Source organism: Neofelis nebulosa, chromosome 1 (assembly GCF_028018385.1).
Source record: "Neofelis nebulosa isolate mNeoNeb1 chromosome 1, mNeoNeb1.pri, whole genome shotgun sequence".
NCBI classification, from domain to species: domain Eukaryota; kingdom Metazoa; phylum Chordata; class Mammalia; order Carnivora; family Felidae; genus Neofelis; species Neofelis nebulosa.
Genome location: NC_080782.1, coordinates 75,877,829 through 75,892,427, shown reverse-complemented (window position 1 = coordinate 75,892,427; position 14,599 = coordinate 75,877,829). Strand labels below are relative to the sequence as shown.

At 36.6% G+C, this 14,599-nt stretch overlaps 1 protein-coding gene across 4 annotated transcripts in view; it reads right to left on the bottom strand.

Annotated features, from left to right (window-relative positions):
* LOC131509616 (uncharacterized) overlaps positions 1-14,599 on the bottom strand; it is a 127,493-nt gene that overhangs the window by 72,893 nt on the left and 40,001 nt on the right. For all 4 annotated transcript variants that reach the window (XM_058725512.1, XM_058725522.1, XM_058725530.1 and 1 more), the window contains exon 6: positions 12,631-12,732. In XM_058725512.1, the coding sequence (XP_058581495.1) occupies positions 12,631-12,732 (102 nt within the window). The remainder of the gene's footprint in view (positions 1-12,630; positions 12,733-14,599) is intronic.

Below are 14,599 nucleotides of genomic sequence, written 5' to 3'. Positions count from 1 at the left end.
GTTGAAGGAACAAGTAATTGAAATACTTATGAAGTTGTGGCAAAAACAGATCTTGGAGTGGTCAGAAAAAAAAAAAAAAGAGCTGCTTTTACTTTGTAGAGGCTCCTTTCTGAGCTTTCTCAGAAAGGAAGCCAAAAATAGTCTAAGCCTTAGGATTTAGGCTTTGGAGGTGGGGAGGACCTCTCTGGAGGCTATTTATTTTATCTCCTGGTTTTTTAGCATCTGTATTTACTGTTATATACCTAATATTCTCTAGGGGTAAAAACAAAAAGGGGCATAATAAGCCATTTCAAGGTTAATTCATTTTTAATAAGGTCTCCCATATATTGGACCAAGATTCTTTGTGTAGCAGTTTGAACTTTTTTCTTTTTTACATCAGATGAAGCCCATTTCCTCTTTTTTAAAATAGTTTTTAATGACTCTTATTTACAATTTAAGTTTGTCTTAATATTTTTAATATTTAAGATTCTATATATTTCAATATATTGAATATGCGACATACTAAACATTCAATATTTAAAGTTGGTATTTTAATACCAATATTGCTAATATACAGTGTTATATTAGTTTCAGGTGTACCAATTAAAATGAGCAAACACTTCCATACATCCCCCGGTGTTCATCACAAGTGGCCTCCTTAATCCTCATCACCTATTCTCCTATTTCCCCACTCACCTCCCTGCTGGTAACCATCAGTTCTTTGTAGTTAAACATCTGTTTCTTAGTTTTTCTCTTTCCTTTGCTCATTTGTTTTTGCCTCTTAATTCCACACATGAATTAAATCATACTGTATTTGTCTCTCTTTGGCTACCTTATTCCATTTAACATTATAGTCCCCAGCTGCATTCATGTTGTTGCAAATGTCAAGATTTCATTCTTTTTTTGCGGTTGAATATTACTCTTCTTTCTCCATTCATATGTTAATGGACACTTGGGCTGCTTCCATATCTTGGCTATTGTAAATAATACTGCAGTAAACATAGGGGTGCTTCTATCTCTTTGAATTAGAGTTTTTGTATTTTGGGGGTAAATACCCAATAGTGCAATTGCTGGATAATAGGGTATTCTATTTTTAACTTTTTTGAAGGACCTGCATACTGTTTTCCACAGTGGCTGCACCAGTTTGCATTCCCACCAACAGTACAAGAAGGTTCTTTTTTCTCCACATCTTTGCCAACACTTGTTGTTTCTTGCGTTTTTGACGTTAGCCATTCTGACAGGTGTGAGGTGGTATCTCATCATGGTTTTGATTTGCATTTCTCTGATGATGAATTATGTTGAACATCTTTTCATGTGTCTGGCCATTTGTATATCTTGTTTGGAGAAATGTCTGTTCATGTCTTCTGCCTATTTTTAACTAGATTATTTGTTTTTTTGGTGTTGAGTTGAATCCGTTCTCTATAGATTTTAGATACTAACCTTTTATCGGATATGTCATTTGCAAATATCTTCTTCCATAAGTAGGTTAACTTTTAGCTTTGTTGATTGTTACCTTTGCTGTGCAGAAAATAGTTTATTTTTGCTTTTATTTCCCTTGCCGCAGGAGAGATATCTAGAAAATGTTGCTCTGGCTGATGTTAGAGAAATTACTGACTATGCTTGCTTCTAGGATTTTTTTGGTTTCAGGTCTCACATTTAGGTCCTTAATCCATTTTGAGTTTATTTTTGTGTATGGTGTGAGAAAGTGGTCCAGTTTTACTCTTCTGCATGTAGCTGTCTAGTTTTCCAACACCATTTGTTGACGAGATTATCTTTTTCCCATTGTATCATTTTGCCACAAGAAAAAGGAATAAAAGGCATCCAAATTCATAAGAAGTAAAACTTTCACTATTTGTAGATGACATAATACTTCATATAGAAAATCCCAAAGACTCCACCAAAAAACTGCTAGAACTGGTAAATGAATTTAGTAAAGTAGTGGGATACAAAATCATTGTACAGAAACCTGTTGCATTTCTATACACTAATAATGATGCAGCAGAAAGTGAAATTAAGAAAGCAATCCCATTTACAATTGCACCAAAAATAGTAAAATACCTAGGAATAAACCTAACCAAAGGGTAAAAGATCCATATTCTGAAAACTATAAAAAAACTGATTAAAGATACTGAAGAGGACACAAAGTAATGGAAAGGCATTCCATGTTCATGCATTGGAAGAACAAATATTGTTGAAATGTCTATACTACCCAAAGGAATCTATATATTTAATGAAACCCATATCAAAATACCAACAGCATTTCTTCACAGAGTTAGAACAAACAATCCTAAACTGTATGGAACCAAATAGGACGACAAATAGCCAAAGCAATCTTAAAAAGGAAAAGAAAAGCTGGAGGTATCATAATTCCAGACTTCAAATTATATTACAAAACTATACTTATCAAAATAGTGTGGTACTGGCACAGAGGTAGACACATAAATCAAAAGAACAGAAGACCCAGAAATTAGAAACCCACAATTATATGTGCAATTGATTTCAATAGAGGAGGAAAGAATATGCAATGGGAAAAAGTCTCTTCACCAACTGGTGTAGGGAACTGGACAGCTGGACACCAACTGGACAGCTATGTGCAAAAGAGTAAAACTGCACCACTTTCTTAGACTACACACAAAAATCAAATCAAAATGGAATAAGGACCTAAATGTGAGACCTGAAATCATAAAAATCCTAGAAGAAAACATAGGTAGCAATTTCTCTGACAGTAGCCAAAGCAACATTTTCCCTTCCCTTCTCTTTGATCTGAGTGCTGGGTGCAAGCTCATAGACTTGCAGAGCATCATGCAGCAATATTAGGCTGTCATAAACCTCCTTGAAGACTTTTAATCTTAAAGCATGACTCAATTGGTGAGGTAACATGACTTTGAATATTTTGAGCAATGACTATAGCTTGTCTAAGTCTATTTATGATAGTGGGGGGAGGTATTCTGTGCTTGGATAAGCAATAGTCAATCAATGTAGGAAAGTTAAGTCAAAAGTAATAATTGATATATCCTTAATTTACATAACATCATCCTTATAATAAAGTCTCATGGTATGGTTGACCATTTGAATTAAATTTCCTCCATAGTCTTAAAGGACTCAAAGGACTTGTTTATGGCAACGCCTTCTGAACTGAATTCCAAAAGGACACTATATGTTCAGAAATATCTTCTTGCCAATTTTTGTACTCCCTGTGGTAACCATATATGATGTCTCCTATATACCTATATATCTTCTGATAAATACATAGTGAATGAATGAGTGGATGACCTAAAAATTGTATCTTTGAGAAAGTTAGAATTACATTGCAGAAGTTAAGACATGTATAATCAAAAAGAAAAGTAACTTTGCAATACAGTAAGTGGCAAGTGTAAAATAAGTAACAAAGATAATAGGTATTGGGAAATTTCAGAAAAGGGAATTCTCACTTCCATCAGACTGGTTAAGAGATGCTTTCCAAAGGAAGTGGAATTTTGTCTTGACCTTAATGAATAAATAGGTTCTCCTTAAGGGGGAATAATGAAGAGAACATGGTGGCAAAGGCTGCTGGGTATTCACAAACCTAATTCCTCTTCTATCTGGGATCACAGTTGGACAACTTTTCTCAGGATCTCTTGTAGCTGGGTGGGGAAAATTATGGGATTTTAGCCACTAAAATGTGAATAGAAGTGGTGGGTGCCACTTAGGAGCCTGGCTCATAAAAACGTCCCATGGACCACCTTTCATATTCTTTTCCTATCTTCCTGCGAGATGCAGATGCCTCAGTGCCCTAGGTTAGGCTACAATCAAGAACAAATAAGCTTGTATATGAAAACATTACAGGGGACAAAGTTGCCCTCCAACCAAGAACATCCACATTGGACATTAGTCCACATTAGTGAGTGACTAATGAGCCTTTATTATCTTAAGCCGTTAATATTTTTTTGTTGCTAAAACTAGCATAAGCTCAAACAGTTGGCACTCCATGAAGGCAAAGTTTTCTGAGCAAAGGTGCATGAGAAGGTTTTATGACATGCCAAGAAGTTAACGACTCGGAGCAACTAGAGCAGAAGTGTGGGCGGGTAGGGTGAGTGTGGAAGATTGGAAAGATGGCCAGTTTGTAAAGGGTCTTGGATGTGAAGATCAATTTGTACTTGATATTTCAACAATAGAGATCCATCAAAAGTTTGTGCGCAGAAAATATGTATGCAGTGGTTTTTAGAAGATTGATTTAGAATGGGAAAGGATGAAGATAAGCATATCAGCAAGGACATTATCAGAATTGATACAGGTCTGCAATATGACTCTGGACACAGGAACTGGAAATGAATGGAAGGTGTAACATGCTGTTGTGGGACCTAAAACTCTTTATTGCACTTATTTGCATATCTGCCTTTCTACCCCTAATGGAGTATAAGCACCTCAGAGACAAGTGAAATTGTTTGTTTGTTTCTTTGTTCATATATATATATATATACGTATATATATATATTCACATATATATATATACGTATATATATATATTCACACATATATATATACGTATATATATATATATTCACATATATATATATATATATATATATATGAATATATATATTCATATTCAGATAGGTACCTCCTGGGGTGCCTGGGTGGCTGAGTCAGTTGGGTGTCAATCTTTGGCTCGGGTCATGATCTCACAGTTGATGGGTTCCAGCCCCAGTCAGGCTCTGTGGTGACAGCTCAGATCCTGGAGCCTGCTTCAGATTCTGTGTCTGTCTGTCTATCTCTCTCTCTCTCTCTCTATCTCTCTATCTCTCTGCCCCTCCCCTGCTCATGCTGTCTCTCTCTCTCTCTCTCAAAAATAAATAAACATTTAAAAATTAAAATTAATTAGGTACTTTCCATACCTAATAATCTCTGGCACATGGCAGGGGCTTTAAAAAAGTTGGCTGAATGTATGTGTTTGCTTTTAGATGTACTGAGATAGTCATGGAAGAAAAAATTGAAAATGTTCATTGAGCTGGTAGGAAAATATCTTTGATACCTAGGATATGAGAAAGGCCTGAGAAATTGATTTAGAATTTATAACCAAAGGGACACATGTAAGGAGAAGAATAAAGAACATTGAGGATAAAATCTTGAAGAATAAAGAAGAGCCAGAGAGGAATACAAAGAAGGTGCAGGTGGATCCTAGGAGCATGGAAGCAAGAGTGTAAGGTAAGTAGGAGCAGGAGAAGAATTTCAAGATGGAGAGAATGGTCATTCATAGTGACAGCACAGAAATAACCGCCATGATAGCACTGTAAATTCTAGGCTGTCTGAGAAGCCAAGAACAAGGATAGAGGAAAAGTGATTGAATCTGACTATGGGAATGTTAAGTGATAATTAGAGAATTTTAAGGAATGTGATAGAAGTGGAAGATACATGTTTGAGCTGTTGGTGCTGATCAGTGCATGCTAACTGATAGATAATCACAGGTGTGTTTGGTAACAAGTCTTCTATCCCAAGTAAACAATTTTTTTTTTTAATTTAAATTGTCCATCAGTGTGGAAACAAATCATGTTTTTAATCGGTTTTATAATATTTATTTTTGATAGAAACACAGAGAGTGCAAGCGGGGGAGGGGTAGAGAGAGAGGGAGACACAGAATCCTAAGCAGGTTCCAGGCTCTGAGCTGTCAGCACAGAGCCCGATGAGGGGCTCTAACCCACAAACCCCATGAGATCATGACCTGAGCTGAAGTCGGACGCTTAACTGACTGAGCCACCTGGGCATCCCAACGATTCATTTTCTGACAACTTTACTAAGTTATAATTCACAGACCTTATATTTCACCCATTTAAAGTGTAAAATTAAATGGTTTTTAGTGTATTCATGGAGTTGTGCACCCATCACCACAATCTAATTTTAGATCATTTATTACCTCAGAAACTCCCATTACCATAGCTGTTACTTTGTTTCCCCCAACCTCTCAGCTCCAGGCAACCATTAATCGATTTTGTGTCTCTATAGTCTTGCCTGTTGTGGACATTTCATATAAATGAAAGTATACAATATTCTTTTGTGTTTGGCATCATTCACATGGCAATCACTTATTTTCAAGATCCATCCATGTACCATGTACTATATTTCTTTGAATCAATGAATAAACATTTTATTGTAAGGGTACAGTACCTTTTGTTTACCCATTCATCAGTGGATGGGAATTTGTGTTTTCACTTTCTGGATAAATAATGCTGCCATGAAAATTTGTGCACGAGTTTTTTTTTTTTTTTTTTTTTTTTTTTTTTTTTTTGTGGACACATGTTTTCATTTGTCTCACATATATACCTAGGAGTGGAATTGCTGGGTCAAATGGTAACTCTGTGTTTAACCTTTTGAGGAATGGACAGACTGTTTTCCAAAGTATCTATATCATTTTACATTCCCATCAGCATTGTATGAGTGCTATGGATCTCTCCACATTTTTGCCAATACTTGGTATTTTTGACTTTTTACTATAGCCATCCTAGTAGGTATGGAGTGGTATTTCACTATGGTTTTCCTTTTCATTTCACTGATGACTACTGATACTGAACATTTTTTTGTGAGTGTGCTTATTGACTATCCTCTTTAGAGAATCTCTACTGAAATCCTTTGTACCTTGTGTTATTTATCTTTGTATTATTTAGTTTTGGGAATAAAAATGATCCTTGTTGGTAGAAAATTATTTCTGCAGTGTTATTCTACTGACGGCTCATTTGAATGCTTTGACCTTCAGTTACACATTGCATTAACTATGATCCTGTATTTTGCAGTGCAGCCTGCAAATTTTCCCATTATTAATATGGTGAGAGGTTGAGGCTGTGGGACTTCTTGGAGGAGGAAGATATGTCAAAGTAGGTAACTCTACCTCAGGCTGTTCTTTGGAGCAGATGGAAGTATATATATCCTACCTTGTACAGGAAGGATTGAGGTGGTAGGAAAGCAAGACCATGATTTTCTACGTATTTTTCCTTAACCATATACTTGACTGCATGGTTTTGTGTTTGTGGGAAAGAGTTAAATGCTGAGCTACTCCATCCTTAGATGCATATTTACATATAATGCAGAATCTGAAAAACTTATAATTAAAAGGGGGCTTGTCCTTTAATTTAAAAAAATTGCACTATAACAGTAGCATTTTAAATTCTAGAACTTCCAGAAAGATGGGCCTATCCATAATTTCCTCTATGGTTTTCCCATCCCTAAATGTATAGTTTTCTTTTCAAGTTTTCTTGGTATCAAAGTTGGAACATCTGTTTCTTTTGTTTATGCCAACAGATCTCATAAGCATTTAAGCTTTCATAGAAAATGTTCATGCAAATGCCAGCCGGGTGTTGGCAATTAGTTATATAAGCTACCAGCAAACTCCCTCTCTGTATAGTTATGGATAATCATTTCCATCCCACCTACAGGTCTCCCTGCTTTATCTTTTTATCTTCAGTGTGTAATTAAGCCTCTCTAGTGCACCCAGAACAATGTTTTGTGGTGTGAATGAGATTTTCAGAAGTGCTGAAAATACGTGTAATTTTAAAGTCCTTCAACCCCTCATTTAGCAGATTTGACTAGACAATGGATTTCAGAGGTTGCTCTTCAGCATTGAGGAATAGATTTTAAAAAAAGGGAAGTAGACTCAGCAGCTACATGAATCCCTGCCAGGGCAGCACTTTGTGATGTTGAATAAAATCCTAGGTTAACTATGTATTGTACCATTTCTGCTACAGTAGAGATCCTTCAGCTTTTCCTATTATAAAACCTCAGGACCTCCTAAATACAAAGTCACACGCAATGCAAACATTTTGATTTGTTTCACATTTGAATGGATGAGATACACTTAACTATGTATCACTTTAACAGTTACAAAGGTATCAGTAAGTAAAGAAATCATAACATTTTGTTAAACTGCATTTAGTTATTTTATCTAGAAACACAGGCATGAAGAGTTTTGGGTATTTGGCAAAAATCTAACTAAACTTACCAAGTTGGACCTGTTTGATTTTTAAAGGGTAGTCATTTTTATTTTCCTTATGAATTTTACTTCTGTAACACTAACCTTGTGAAGTCAGAGGTAGAAAGAGGAGATGAGGGAAGGGGAAAGAGAAGATGGAGAGAAAGAAGGAGAGAGGGAAAATGTGAAACATTCTTGAATACATTCCCTATGAATAAACATTTATTTCCTCTAAGCCAGATGTCTTTTAAAAATATAGTAAAAACTCATGGGGCGCCTGGGTGGTGCAGTCGGTTAAGCGTCCGACTTCAGCCAGGTCACGATCTCGCGGTCCGTGAGTTCGAGACCCACGTCAGGCTCTGGGCTGATGGCTCGGAGCCTGGAGCCTGTTTCCGATTCTGTGTCTCCCTCTGTCTCTGCCCCTCCCCCGTTCATGCTCTGTCTCTCTCTGTCCCAAAAATAAATAAAAAACGTTGAAAAAAAAATTAAAAATATATAGTAAAAACTCAGAAGCCACTTGATGGTAAAAAGTTGCCTGTCTTTGTGTCTGTACAGAAATTATTAAGCCCACAATCGTTTTTTGTTCTTGTCACTTTGAAGGGCTCTAAGGGGCCAAGCGAGGTTGACCTGGCAACATTTGCAGTTTTTATCTTTGGCCACCTGGGTTCTATTGACTCCATTCTCGTCTGCTCTTTCCCCACTTGTTTGGGGTCTACCCTTCTGTCCCCAAATTCCACCAACATTTGGGTAAAACCCCTTCTCTCCCCAATCATTAGGGAATTATTTGCTAAATAATAATTTATATATTTGATTAACTGATTGAACTTTAATTGAAAAATAAGTAAACTCCAATGGAAATTCATTCACATCAAAGTAGAAAAGTAAAAATATATCCATGCATTTGCATTTTAATATCTAATTACAGAATAAAAAGGCTTTTCCCTGAATGAAAGAATGTTCAGCTAATAACTTGGCCCTTTGCTTTTCTATAAATATTTTAGAATCTCATTGAAAAAATTTTTACCAATAAAACAAAAGCAGGTACTCTACTAGAATTTACTTCGGATTCCGTCTCTAGATCAATTTAAGGAAGAATTGACCTCTTTAAATATCAAGACTTACAAATGATACATATGTTTTTCCTGCCACTAATTTAGGTGTTCTTTAATTTCTTTCTATATTATTTTTGAAAATAGTATTCATTATACCTTTATTAGAATTATTCCTATTGATTTGCCTTTTTTTCTTTCTATGGGCTTTTTACACCCTACCCTGTATGGAGGTCTTAGGTCTACACTGCCCACATATACATACCTTTAAGAGAATCTGCGGTGAGGATTGTAATTGAAACCCTTCACTTGCCACACTTTCTGATATCCTCACCTCACACGGAGGTTACATTCTCACCAGAAAGTCCCTGATTACAGCCAGTGACTGAATTTGGAGTGGGTACTAGAGCCAGGCTGCTTCTGGCCACCTCCTGACTTCTCCAATGAACACTCTTTGCTCTGGGTCTTCTTATCAGCCTGCCTCAGAATTTCTCAGAGCTGCACTGCCATTGGAGGATCTAACTACGTAATCCTGATTCCTTCTCCGTGTCCTCTCTCAGGTGCCAGACCACCATTGTGGAGCCTTAAGAAGGCTTTTCTGCTTACTTATGCTCTCTTTCTTTTGTCTATCATAGTGATTTCCTCCAGTCTTTTGCACCTGTATTTTGGTACTGGTGTCTATTTCTCAGATTATAGGATCTGAGAAAAAGGAACTCCTTTTATTACCTTAAAGAAATTTGCATCAACTCCCAATTTGCTAATGTTTTTGAAAGCCATGAAAAGGTGGAAAAATTGACCTTAAGGTGGAAAAGGACAGGAGGAATAGGTAAAAGATTTGAGTACATTTGGAAGTGTAAAGGTGATATTTCTGATGAATAGAAAACAGAGATGAGAAATAGTGAAGAAGATCATCTATGCTTGTAAGCCTGAGGCAGGCTCAGGCAATTTATTCTAAATTGGTAAAAAATGCAAGAATTTTGATTACTAGACTAACCTGTAGTTCTATGATTATTATATGGACTTAGAATGACAAAACAACAGTGCTTTTATTGTCTAAGACTATAAAAAATTAAGATCAATCCCAGAACTCACCCAGAGCAGCGAAGAATGGGTCTATAAGGTAAGCTTAGTGGAGAATATTGAGAAAAAGTTATTTTATGTAATACACTGAATGAATCCTACTCAGCGATAAACAGGTGTTGGAGATAATGTCAGTGTCGCTAAGAAGAGTTGATGTGATTTTTAAGGTATTGAATACCTTTTTCAACAGTTGGGAATGAAGTAGGTCAAATCAAGTCATGAAATATTCTTTGATAAGAATAACAGGGTTTTTAAAGAATGTGATTAGAAAGAAATAATACATCAAGAAGAGACAAAACATCAGCTTTGTGTGCAGTAGTTAAGGTTTCCTTGGTTTCTGTGACTTGTTTATCACTCACTGGGGGCAGACTGTCACTGTGTCAGTAGGACTTGAGGCCTAGTGGTTGTAGACTTCATTGAGGTCCTCTAACATCTTCTCCATTATCGGTGGCTTGGGGTAGGTAAGGAAGCATTATTCCACTCTCAAGTCCAGGGTGGGCCCTGGTTTCCTAGCAACTCAGTCAGGCAAAGCCAATTGCCTTGCCTTTGGCTTAAGTGAAACACCTCATAGCATTCCCTAGCGAACACAGAAAACTGAGGACATTTAGGGTTGATGCCTATCCCCTCTATCTTTATGACTCTGATGTGCCATGAAAAAGTTAGAACCGCTGAGATCATTTTGAATCCAAATGGGAAGCTTGTAACACCAAGGAAATTGGGGTCAAAGAATTCATACCTTTGATGAAATTGAGCTACGGAAACAAATCAAATACCCATGCTATCTCAGAACTTTCAACTTTTGTGAGTCAATCAACCCCTTCATTGCTTAAACCATTTGCAGTCAGATTTCTTTATTAGTTGCAACAGAGGGTCTGAACAGATATCTGTCATAGGGGAAGAACTTTGTTTCCAGGGGTAGAAATTCTGAGATCTGAATCCTGGAGTTGTCATGATACAGACGTGTACCTTTAGGCAAGTTGCTTAACCAGTTTGAGCCTTAATATATTCATGTGCTAAATGCAAGTGATCATATCAAGTTTCAACTTCTGTTGCATAGATTTAATGGGAGGACATATATAAAATATCCTGCTCATAATAGGAATCCAATGAATATGATGGCTTTTATATTTAAAGTAAATTTTGTTTCTACCTTGATATTGTAAATAAGCAAGTAAATTTACTTCTTTAAAAACATCAGTGAATGTGTAATAGATATCCAAGTTGCTTACTACTAAGTTGGTCCCTTCTTGCTTAAAGGATACTAATCCTCTGCATTGTACAAAATCTATGCCATTGATCACCTGGCATAAGTGGTAACTCATACAAAGAAATTTCTTTGGGAAGGGTTTAAAACTATAAAACTTCCTTGTTTTTTCACTAGGAATTATCTCACGTTATACATAGATACTCAATATTTCTTGAGAACTGACTGGAAAATCTTGTTCATATGAAAAATATATGGCTGTCTGGGCACACTGTTTCCTACCCACTGGTGTTGCCCAGGACTGTGGAATGCTGGGCTAAGAGGCAACTATTTCATCCCTCAGATGTCACTCCTCTGGCCTTTACCAGAGCTGAGTAGTCATCCACTTCTTTGCAGATAGGAGAGCACATTCCTAGTGGAATGAGAGTATACAATGAAGGAACACCTGAATGTTGACAAGAACAGGAAAACAAAACGTGACCTTGGGTGATAATGGCATCACAGAAAGGATTATGGCACCAGGGCAAAGCAGGAAGGGTTATAGTCCTGCTGGATGGTTCTCTTCCCTTCTTCTCTGCCCCATGCTGCCCCAGCCTTTATCCCTAAGGTTCTTGGAGTCAATCGATAAACATTTTTGGAGCATCTACTCTGTTACCTTTAAGACACTCTGCACAAAGTAATAAGAATAAAATGATGGAAAAAATAGTTTCTGACCTTGGTGAATTCATAGACCAGATGGGGACTGTAATGTAATTCAGAAACCCTCTAGTGGCCCTGGACCTCCCTCTGTGATAACTTTATTATGCCTCCCCTAATACAACAAGCTGGGTGTAGATATCTTCATCTTCTGTTCCTGCCAATCTTAGTCTTCTGGCTCTAATTTTTTCAAAGCATTGATCTCAGATTATTCTCATGTTACATAGATCAGGGAGCAAAGGATCTAACTTTCATCAGGCATCTACAAATTTCTAATTTGCTTGTTAGGAAATAAGGAAAGCTGAGAAGTTGTAACAGAAATAATGTAGGGGGAATGGAACTCCTCCTAGAAACTATTAAATACGGGATGACTACTCATAAGATCCTTGTCTCCAGAGCCTAAACCCTATTTCCACAGGTACAGATAGGGCTCTTCTTTGTGGGGAGACGGATGCCATATGTCTACCAGAGGAGCATGTTCCATCAGGAAAGTATGGTCTTTTAAAAAGTATTTGATCATGATGTGAGCACTTTCAATCATGAGTTTTTGATAGACTGAGACTTAGAAATTGCTTCTATTGCATGTGTGTGCTTTATGGGACTATGATATCAAAGGCTATTTATTGTGTGAGGTCTGAGATAGTTGTTCTGATCTGAATTAAAGCTGCTATAGTGAGACAACTTACTAGCATCCACTTCAGTTACCACGATTGGTTTGGAGAATTGAATTCGGAATCCCCAGGGATAATCACCAGTCCCTTTGAACAGCCTCACGGTTCGTTCTCGAACTAAAGAGGAAACAAAGAAGGCATTCTTTTGAGTTACTCTTTAGATACCACAAATATGATTACGAAAGTAGCTAGGATTTATTGCTTGTTTATTATATATCAGGCCAAATAAAAATGTTCTAAGCACTTATTAGTATTATCTAATTTAATCTTTATATCAGGTTTTTTTATATAGAGGAGGAAACTGAGGTACAGAGAAGTTAAACAACTTATCTGAGTCACATGGTGAGTGAGGGGCAATGCTCACCACCCCAAGGCAGCATGACTCCCAAAAGGCAGCTGAGCCTTACAGGTCTGAGTCACTCAGATCCATAAACAATAAGACATTTGTTACAAGGTTATACATGAAAATAGGAAAACTGAATCCTTAGATGTACATTTAAGTCTTACAGGACCCCAGGAAAGCCTGAACAATTGAGTTTCTCAGAAAAAAATGGGAACAGCTGGGTGGGCTTTGCAGATATTGTAACTGTAAGGTTGTGCTGTATTGATGGTGGAAAGTTCCAGAGACTTCACAGTAAGAGTTCATGGACTTTTACATGAGTCTAATGATCATTTATTAATGTGGCCCTGTTACTTCTCAGTCTTCTTTTCCATGTATCTTCTCTCTTTTCTTCCTGCTACCTTCACAGCATCTTTTCTGTATAGAGATCTGTGTGTACATGCTCTTGTGTGTGTGTGTGTGTGTGTGTGTGTGTGTGTGTATGTGTTTCATAGCTTCTGTGTACTAATGAGTCTGGCTTATTCATATCTTCAGCTCACTCATGGGCCCTCTTGACTTCTCTCTACCTCAAGACATTTTAACTTCTGTGCTTACTACAGTAAGGGCATCTTCCCAGTTCAAATTCCTGAAAGTGAGAATCTCACAGGTTGAAAATATCTCTGCTCATAACTCTTTGGGCCTTTACTCTTCAGAGGTGACAAAGGGCAGGATTATCACGCAGAAAATGTCTTTGTGGGACTGTCCCTTTTGTGGAAGGTCAATCTACATAATGGGAGATGTGGACACACAGAATTTTGTCTTTTATGGTATATTTACATCTTGTTTTTATTTAGAAAAAAAAATACCCCTGAATCATGCTCGAATACAAAACTGAAAACATCTGAAGGACATAAGTGATTTCAGAAGGTCCATTTTTTAAATGCTGACAAATTTACCAAAGAAGAATGATAAACAAAAGCCTTCAGAATATTGAGTGGTTGTATTTATGGTCAGGTTTACCAGAAAGAGCTAGTAACATAATACTGGGATTATTAATCTGTCCCCAGAAATTATACTTGTGGTCTACTTTATTGGTATACTTTATTGGATGAATTTTTTTCTATACATGTTAATATCTAAAAATGATAAAGAGCAAATCCTAATAAAGTATAATGATAACCTCCCTGAACTCCATAAGTAAGTTATTAATAATAGGCCCATTGTTAAGTCTCTGGAGAAGAAGTCAGGTAATTAATTATAAAATAAAAATACTCATCTATTAATAAGGAAGGCAAATTCATACCTTAAAGCTATAATTTGATAGAATCCCTTTTTATTAAAAAAAAAGGAATACATTAGAATTTATGGGTAATACATTTTGCTGCTTCTTTCCAATCCTTTATTTGGTATTTTTGTATTTCACTTCTCATGTCTCAGATAGTCTTAGATCTTCGTCTGGATTGGAGATCAAGGACATTTCTCTGCAGAGTTGCATCCTTTTTAGATACATATTCAAAGGCTGTTACAGAATGCCTAAATGGCAATTTATGGATAGAATTATAAGCAATAGAGAGGTCAAAGGAATGCTTAAGAATTTCAAATGACTGATTTAACAATTATATTTTGAGTGGGAAAAGACCTTACTCCAGCTTTCCACTTGGTGAG